We start from the raw sequence: 9980 nt of genomic DNA on the forward strand, positions 1-9980 counted from the left end.
AAAAACAACAGATAAAAGACAGTTTTAGATGTTTGTCAGTTTCTTCTTGTGGCTGCTACCAACAGTTGTTTCACCAGAAACTGTGACAGAAAGCAGGAAGGATGCCACTTCTGTTGCATGAATATTCACTCTAATGGGAATTCTACGTGCAAGAGTGTAGAATGTATTACAGATATTGGCACAGGGGTGTCAGGAGAGCTGATACGTCCAGACGAAGTTGGATCAGAAGCAAAGCAAGTTGGAAATGCCTGGATTCTCTCTGCTTTTATATATCTATAGATCTATAAATCTATAGATTTATATCTATAGATCTATATCTATAGATATATATAATATTAAAACCTACGCTTCAAGTTTCAGTATTTGAGCTGCTATCAGTGAATAACTGAAACTTGGTAGCAAGGTAAGCACTTCACCTCTCTCCTTTTGAGAACAGAGGTGGTGGCAGCCTACTAGTTACTAATCAAGAATTGCAAGGGGTCTGTAAGTGTGTAACTAAACCATCAAACCTTGTTTAAGGTTTCATCAGGATTGAATTTCTGGATTTGGGCATGAGTAGGATTGCTTTTATTTTCATATAAATGGATAAAAATAACACTTTGTGTTCAGTAAAGTACAATGATACTCAATCTTCATGAAGACTTGAAAATGTAATGTTCCAGACAAGTTTAAAAAATAAAAATTCAAGACTGCCTTCCTAGCGTATGCATTTATGACCATGAAATACCTTTTCTTATATAACACTAAGATATTTACAAAATCAGCTATCTGAGAAATAAATTTTCATCTATGCAACTGAATAATCCCCCTTCATAGCAGCACGTATGAAAGTGAGAGAGACACGTCTTGAAATGGTCTTTTAAGTTAGGACAGTTTTCTACACACAACTAATTATCAAGACATCAGTAGCTGCATGTGTTTTCCATCTGTACTGGAAGCAGAGAGATTTGTGTGTTAAAGGGACAACAGTTGTCAGCTAGTCAAGAAATAAGTAGCCGCTAAGCCACCTTCATGGATACCACACTGTTAAAATGGAGATGAATTTTCATATTCAAGAGTGGTGGAAGGGGGGGATGCATGGCACAATGTTCAGCTGTATAAAGGTAAAAGGGATTTAGAAGAAAGGTCAAAAATGATCAATTTTTGTAATTTTCACCCTAGCTTCACAACTTGTCCTATAGGTGTTCCAGTAGGAAGAAAGCTTTTAATTTTTTTTCTCAAGAAAATACTACAAACAATGCAGAATGCCAACACTTTAAAGGCAATTACTTCAAAATGTACCATTATTTGTAGCTATCATTAATATGCCTTTTTTTTTATATATATTGTATAGATCTGCCAAGTGGTCCCCATACTTATCGCTTAGAAGATCTTGCCTATACTAGAAGTGGAGACAAAGGCAACTCTGCAAACATAGGTATTTTGCTTTATCTTTCTTTCTAAAGTGATGTAAGACTTTCAAATAAGAGTTAGGCATCAAGTGATCTTAATTTTTGGGAAATCTCTTACAGAACTTGATTATTTTATTGCCTCGGTACTCAAAGAAAATGTAATCCATATAAAACAAGGATCTTAATGATGAAATATCTGTAGGTCTATGTTCAGTAACTGTTTGAAATCTGGGGTATTAAATAATATCTTTATCATACTTCAAAGCTTCGTTTAGGGTTGCAAAGATCAAGCATCCCAAAGTTAGGAGATGCCTTTTTTTTTTAAGGTTTCCTTTACATGTTAGTTGCTGCTACTTCCTGTATCTGTTATGTAATGTAATCTCTTGGTTGTCTGAACATGTGTAATATCTCTACATGTGAAGTTTATAACATGTATATGGCTAAAACATCAATAGTGTTAGGAAATAGCAAAGTTGTTCTTGCATGTAAGAGAATGTTTAATTAAGTTGTTAATCCAAATGGTGTATTTCAGTATGAAGTCTTTACATTTGATTGTGGTGCTTCTTGCATTATTTAATAATTCCTTCTATTCCTTACTTCTGCATGCAACAATTGGCTCTCTTACTTGTTGGAAGATGAGAGCGTGTGGTGTTCAAAGCTCAGTATGAATTAAAAGGTGCGTTTGGGATTTGATTTGCTATCAGCTGTCACGCTAAAAACTGATAGTTTGTTCATTTATATTTAAGGAATACAGTTCTCTTGTCCTTGTTTTTGAAACCTTTTTTGGTTGAAGAATAAATGATTTTTTTGTTTTTGTTTTTTGTTCAATTTGTAGTTGACCATTATTGCAGTATATCATCTGCAAATCATAAACGATGCATACATTGCTAATAGACTTGCCCAGATACAAAGAAACTAATCCTTTATTAAAGAACAACAGCAAACTTGACCTATGAGATGAAATTAACTTTGAAGTTCTCAGATAAAAAGATCTGTGACGCAAATCTGCTTTCATGACCATGCTGTGGAACCTCGGCTTCAACATACAGTTATCTGAAGCTTATCAAAGCATACTTACAGCAATAAAAACTTAATTATAATTTCTTGCACTTAATCAGTAGTGGGGCAAGAACCAAAGCTTCAGTCACCAAGCTCACAGCTGATCAGATTATGCCTTGTTACGGTTAATTGCAATTACTTTTCGAAATCACACAAGCCATTTAGGGGAAGAGAACTGCATGTGGGTTGTTCATTGGTATCTTGTTGGTTTTTCTTCAGGTGTTTTCCAGTGGCTGGGACCACTTGCATCCAGAAAAATAATGGTTACTATCATGTAGTCTTGGAGCCTTCTTCCATATCATGCTCCTCACAATCTCTGCTGACAGAGGGAAAGCTGTTGTGCTACTTTATTCAGGAGCTCATTAAAGAGGATCCATATATACAGTTTCAATTGAGAGGATGACTTCAAGTCAGTTTTGAAAGGATAATTTCAATTTGGTTTCAATAGCTCATATTCTAACTCATGCTAATCATACCTAACAGGTGTCATAGCACGGCATCCCCTCTACTATCCATACCTAAAGAAAACTTTAACTGCTCAAGCCCTGGAGAACTACTTCCAGCACCTTTTAGAGCGAGAAAAACCCAAAGAAGAACTAGTAACAAGGTGAGTAGCTAGCTGTGCAGTTCAGTTGTAAAATAAATACATGATGGTATCAGAAATTATTTTAAAGGATATTAACTTAAGTTTTGCAAACCTGTGTATATTTAACATTTAAGTGTCTTCCTTTGCATTTTTTTTAAATAACCACCTGAGGGGTAGTCATGGGAAAAGAAAATGAATGTATGAATTCAGTTCCCTCCTAAAGTTGGACAAAGGGAGTAAAACAGTTCATTTCACATTTCGCATCCTAATCTTCTGCCAGTAGACAGCATACGTAACATTTTTGTTTTCATGCTACTGTGGGATGATGCTCAGATCTTTTCTGGGGACTGGCAAGTAAAACATACTTATGTTCTTGTAGAATGAGGTAATAGTGCTTATCCATATATGTCCAGTAAAAGTCAACAGGTTTTAACTTTGGTGTCTCATTAAAAACAAACAAGAACTTTGTTCTAATAAACTCTCCAGTCTTCTAAAACCTGTTTTGATATAGAGTCAATTACTCTGCAACAATAGACATTCTGCCAAAATCATGTATTTCTGTAGGTGCTGGGAAACTATTAAGTGTCTTTTTGCTTGTTCAGAGAGCTTGAGTCAGAAGGGTGCATCTCAAAGTTCAGAGTGTGGTGCTATTTTAATTCTTGATTTTGTTAGTTGTGCTGTTCTTTCTCTTGATAAGCAGATCAATGCACTTGATGCACTTGCCCACTGTTTCATAAGTGCTAACAAATCTATGGATCTAGTGAATTCTAATATCAAGAAAGAATTGAATTTCCTCTGAAACAGAGTGGAGATAGGAGAAAAAAAGTTAGGCCTCCTAATTATACATACAGAAATTGATACATTATGGTTCCTTAATGCTGTTTATGTTCATACATAGAAGTTGAAATTTGCTGTGTCTGTGTAAAGCCAATTGATTTTGATTAATTAATTAATTAACCTGTTCCTGGTTTTGGCTTCCTTTAATGATGTGATAATGGAGTTCTGTGAGTGAATTGAAAAACTGCTGGGGTGCTGAGGGGGGGAATAGATCCTTATGTGAAAATGTTTAGAACTATGATTATGCTCACGTGCTTCAGACTCTGTAGTTGCTTTTGAGTTATTTATTTTTAGTTTTTACTGTCATAAAAAGGCCTATCCTATTCTTTCATTTTTCTTCATTTCAAGTGTGAGTGTCTTAAAAATATGTATTATTTTTGATATTAAAAACATACCAGCCGCAGTTCTGCCTCAGTACAGACCAGACATTGTCAGCCAGTTACCTTTCATTCTTTTTCCTTAAGGCTATTTAAATAGATATACCAAACCAGAGTAAAAGAGGAGATTATTTTTGATAGAGATCACTGAAAGCTTGGAAGTTTCCAAGTTTTCAGGTAACAAGGTAACAAAACATAATCATTCAGGGATAAAGACAAGTCTATGCAATTGCCTTCCCCCTCACCCCATGGAGACTAACTGTTGTACCTCTCAGCAGTTAATCAGAGTTTTTCTGGTGCATAGCAGTGACGTGCAAGCTCAGCATGGAAAGTTAGACTAATCTAAGTGAAGCTAAGGAACAGAGTTGAATGCAGACAGAAATTGGCTCTAAATTCAGAAAAGGATGACAGTCTTGAATTCTGTGTATGCACATACAAGTCTTCTGACAGGTACTGCCTTTAAAAATAACATCAATGCTACAGTAAGGTGCAGGGTAGCCACAAGATCATGTGAAAGACATTTTTTTTTTAATGCATGTGAAAGACTTTTTCTTTAGGCATTTTGCCCAGTCTCTTTCTAAGACTAGGTTATGTGTGGTGTTGCATATATGAGTCTTCAGAAATGGAGAGGTGGTCATTCTAAAGAAGTACTAGAGAGTGACTATGATTGGAGAAGGGAAAGTTCTTCAATAGATAAAACTTGACTAGCTTATTTTTATAGCATTTTCCATACTGATAACTTGCTCATCTCTTATCAGCACTGGAATTATACACAGCTTTCATCCTCAATTCTGCAGTTACATATTTCCATTATATAGGGCTGTATCTCTATTAAAACTTCTCACAGATACACTTCTTTTTGAGGATTTTTGAAGAAACGGAATAAGAAACTTTTCATTTCTGGTCTCAGGTCAGTTATTTAAGAAAGATTGTCCATTTATCATGGCAGAACTTGCTGCTTTTGTCTTCTCTCTCTGAAGTATGGTTATCTTCTCTGTCTTTTGAAAACATTCTAGTGCTCAGAAAAACAATATGACAGCTGATTGCTTTCTATGGGATATTTTTACTAGGAGCTGAGAAACAAAATACTTTTCTGTGGATACAGATGCTTTTAAATAGATTTTTGTATATGTGTTTATTATGCGGGGAAAAAAACACCTCATGTAGCTCTCTACAGTATATTTCATCTGCAAGCATCTTTTTTAGTCTATGTATTCAGCTTCTGCTTCTTTCATACAGGAGGAATGATGTCTTTTTATCAATACAAATGCAATAAACAATTTTTATAACATTATAATTTCTGTGTATTTTCACAGGAAATTCACAGGGAAACATAACTTCTTTGAATAAGTATGGACAGCACTTTAGGGGAAGTAGTTAAGCAGTCCCCCCTGTTGAGAATAAGTGTAGGAGTTTAGCTACAACGGTGAATTTTCATTATTTTATTGGTTTCTGTCACAGCCTTATTCTTCGAAAAGTTTGTTTTCTGTGCTCTTAAGAAGCAGCTCTTAAACATTATGCAATCGTGCAATTCAATCAAAAGCTTTCCTTTTAGATCTCACTCAGTTTAACTTAAATTGTTTAATGATGTTGGGTAAATGCATGGCAATGTGATTGGTGTATTGTTGCTGCTTAAGACTATTATGATGGTTGTTTCTTTGTAGGTTTTTCAGGGTAAAACTTTTCAGTCTATTGTTTTGGTAGACCTCTAGTTCTCATAGCATATTGTCATTTGTAATTTGCATAGGGTTTTTTAACCAAAAAATTTGCAAGGTTATCTGATCCTTGCTGTGTGATTGATTATGTTATTAAATTTAATCAGTTCCATAGATGACTTATTGTTGAAATTGCTTTATTTTTCATCCGCCTGTTTGGTAGAGCACTGTTGGATTAATAATAAAAAATAATTTTTAAAAATAAAATAAAATCCTGCTTTCCCAGTGAATATGCCTTTTACGCATGATAATGTTGCCTGGCAACCAGATTTAAAGGAAGGTCAACAGAATGAGAGCAGCAAATTTCTTGCTAATAACAGCTAATAATGTTAATAATAAATAAGAATGAAAGAGTAGAAAGAACAATGACAAATCACTTCCTGGGAGTTGTGTGCAGATATACTGATTGGTGCTTGCAAGAGCATAATGAGAATGAAGTGTTTGCCAGGCTGTTCAACAGAATCATAGGTTGACCACATTTGCTTCCATGAAAGGTTTAGGGCATCTCCCCAGGACACAAGGGCATGCTGAGTAGTGAGTATCAGCAACAGCAATAATTTTCACAGGTCTAAAAAAGGGATTGGAGAAAAACCTCAGAATGACAGACTCTGCTGTACAATAGAGCTTCAAGAAATTACATCTCTTTTGGAGCACAGATTTTGAAGAATCTTTTGCAAACAGATGATTATCAGATAGATGACTAAAGAAATATGGGCAGCGTTGGAGGAAATATGATTTAAACTGTAGCAGTCAAACGTTCAGAGACACAGTAAGAGTCAGATAAGGTCTTTTTTCAGTCACTCATCTTGCTGATGTTCTGATGAAATCTTTTACTAAGGGAGAAAAAGGGAAAGCCATCAAGTCCTTAGATAAATAAAATATTGCAGGAAGGCAAAAACCAAGAAGCACTGGAAGAGTACAAGGAAGTAGACAAAACACTGAAAAACTATGAAGGGACAGGAAAATAGAAATATTATATAGACCTATTTATGGAATTTGAAATAGCTTTGTTAGGAAACAACAAAGCCATTTGACAAACTTCTACAAAAGTTTCTGAATTGGAACTGCACTAGCCAAAAGCAAGGATGGAAAAACGCTTACAGTGGCGGTGGAACAGAAAAATGGGTCAGTTACACTAAAATAAAATAATTTTATCTTAACAAAGCACATGGCTCCAGCAGAGTGTTGAAGTGTAGCTTTACTTGTTGTTTGTTATAAAATTCTCTATTGTTAGTTGTACAAGTTTGAGTTAGTGACTCATAGTTATTTCTCAGTAATGGAGAGCATGACTTCCAAATCAGCTGGCAGTCATTGTCAGCAAAACTGAGTTCTGGGAACTACGTGATTGTATTTTTCAGCATTGGAAGTAGGAAATATTAAAAATACTTCCTTCTGTCCATTTTTGTTAATTCACACTGACTGGATTTGAACCTCTTGCCTATGGAACTTTCTATATGGAGAAGAAAGAGGGAAGGAGCAGGAAACTACCTTACTAGAAATCATTGAGTTTTGAAGTTGAATAATAAGAGACTGATTGCTTTATGATCCTCTTTTAAAACTGTCAGATACAGTTGATTTGGGGTAAGGGTGAGGAACAAGAAGTCAGGGAAAACCATGGTTAACCATCAGTTAACTTTTAGACTTGATTCATCAGTGAGGATGCTACCATGAGCATCCAAACTTTTGCATGTTGTCTTTTTTTTTTTTTGGTGTTTTTTTTTTGGGGGGGGGTGTTTTTTTGTTGTTGTTGTTGTTGTTGTTGTTGTTTTTTTTTTCCTCCAAAATCTCCTGGAGAGAAAAGAAAAGAAAAAAGTAAACTTTATTTTACAGGTACGAGTTGCCAGGAGTCCATGGATTAAATTTTGTTCTGAAGAATTCCCTTGGTGGTGGTGGCATAGCATCCCTGAGAAGTGACCCACAGGCATGTATTGATTTAATGCAGTTCTATCTTCTGTGACTAGGTATCACAGTCTCTTCCAGCTTCATGAGCTGGAACTGTAAGCTTTTGTTTTTGACTCTGTAGTTCCTATTCATTTCCTATTAGTGTACATTATCTACATCATTGTTTTAAGGTTTGAAAACAGCATAGTGAAGTAGAGAGTTGATGTAGAATATCTGGTGAAAAAGGTACGTACAAGATAACTGATCTGAAGATTCTCTTAATAGTTTGTCCTTACCTGTGGTTTTAGATGGACCAAGTAAATTAGCTTTTCAAAAGGCTGTTTTGGAGAATACAAATTTACTGCACAATTCTGATGGTGTTTCCTAGTACACACAGAAACCATCAGCTATGCACTGACTCCTCTAGCTTAAACCATAATTAATATAGTTAAATTATTATTAATATAAATCTGAAAGAGATACAGATATATAGATATGTATCTGAAATAGATACATAGATCTTTTGTGTTGACCATATTATGCGGATTATTATGCAAATTATTTTTTTGCAAGTGTACATTTTGATTATTAAATATTTGAGACATCTAAACCTGATGATGAGATCTCTTAACATGGCAGTCCTATAGCTACAGTAAAGCATAGTTCTGCCACTACAGGCTGAGAAATGCTCAAGTGTACAAATAATCTCAGGATAGTCAATAGGTTTGTTCACAAAGTGAGATGATGCTAGGTATGAATTGGACAGCAGAGCTGAATAATAATCAATAAATTGATTTTAGCAGTAGGTAACAAATTGAAAGAACTATTCAGTCTTAAGGATTAAATGCTTGAAGACTCAACTGTGTAGTATTTCTTACTTATTTGCCTCACTTGTGAATTAATGTAATAAAATGAAAAGGTAAACGTAGCATATGGAAAAAAGTATAATTTGAGTGAATATATAATCCAAGTCTCGATGAAGAACTCACCCAAAATCTGTATAAAGGTATATAGAGGTAAATACACATTAAACATACAAAACATTCTGAGTTCTTACACTGATGAAAGGACTCTTACACTGATAGGAAAAAAAATAAATCCCATATGAAACAGTTTTGATTTACGAAGGTTATATATTTAGATAGAATGATGATGTGTTGCTTATCTTTTTTTTTTTTTTTTTCTTACAGGGCAAAGCACTCGGGCAGATGCTGCTGGATTTCCAGATTAAAAATGTTCCTGATTTAAAATCACTGATAGAATAACAGGTGTTTGATACATATATATTTTTTTTTTTAACACTGAGCAGTATAAAAATACTATAAGCAAGAACTGGCTTCTTAAGTCAGACTTATAAAAGTCACAGAGGATAAAGTAGTGACAGTTCTCTCTGAGGCTTAGCTTAAATGGCACAGATTAGCAACTGTTTTGAGTAATAGCAGACTAATAACTTTGTCTGTGACTGATAACATTTCCTGTCTAGATAATACATTGGATGAAGAATTAATTTATTTCCTGTAAAATAGAATTAAACAAATTGCAACATTTAATTATGAGACAAGATAATCTTTGTTCCAAGATGAAAATTGCCTCCTGTTCCGTTCATCTCTTTTCCTTCTCTAAATCTTTATTTAAAAACTAAATGGACTGATATAGTTGAACTCCTGTCAACTGTATTTGACCTGCACATAGAGCGAAGTTAGGTAAGCTGATGTGCGTCGCTAAGAAGTTAGCACTGGAGAACAGCTTTCCCTATAGAATCACAGAACCACTAAGGTTGGAAAAGACCTCCAAGATCACCTGGTCCAACTGTCCCCCTACCACTGATGTTACCCACTAAACCATGTCCCTAAGCACAAGGGCAGTATAGGGCAGTAAAGAAATGTAATGGTAACAATTACATATTGACTGATAGTAAATACTGACCTTTGCTGGTGATTCACTGAACTGCCAGCACTTTGTCCCATTAATGACAGATTTCTTTACTATTCCCAACATCTCAGTGATGAATCCATCAGTTGAAAAGCACTAACCAGTAACAAATTGTGATCCTTGGTAAGGGAATCAATTGGAAAATGCAGACAGGAGAACAGTGTGAGCTATGCTATCTGCTCGCTCTCTCTTGCGATGAGGT

General features: G+C 35.0%; 1 protein-coding gene across 3 annotated transcripts in view; it reads left to right on the forward strand.

The window, feature by feature from the left end:
* LOC311436275 (uncharacterized protein) overlaps positions 1–9396 on the forward strand; it is a 55895-nt gene extending 46499 nt beyond the window's left edge. For 2 of the 3 annotated variants that reach the window (XM_084518298.1, XM_084518299.1), the window contains exons 17-20: positions 1334–1417; positions 2934–3057; positions 7796–7886; positions 9037–9396. In XM_084518298.1, the coding sequence (XP_084374424.1) occupies positions 1334–1417; positions 2934–3057; positions 7796–7886; positions 9037–9111 (374 nt within the window). In that variant the 3' untranslated portion in view covers positions 9112–9396. Of the gene's footprint in view, positions 1–1333; positions 1418–2026; positions 2068–2933; positions 3058–7795; positions 7887–9036 lie in introns of those variants that run through there. The other variant, XM_084518300.1, reaches the window with a different exon arrangement.
* The last annotated feature ends 584 nt before the right edge of the window (positions 9397–9980 follow it).

The sequence above is a fragment of the Aythya ferina genome (assembly GCF_964211825.1).
Source record: "Aythya ferina genome assembly, chromosome: 4".
Lineage (NCBI taxonomy): Eukaryota > Metazoa > Chordata > Aves > Anseriformes > Anatidae > Aythya > Aythya ferina.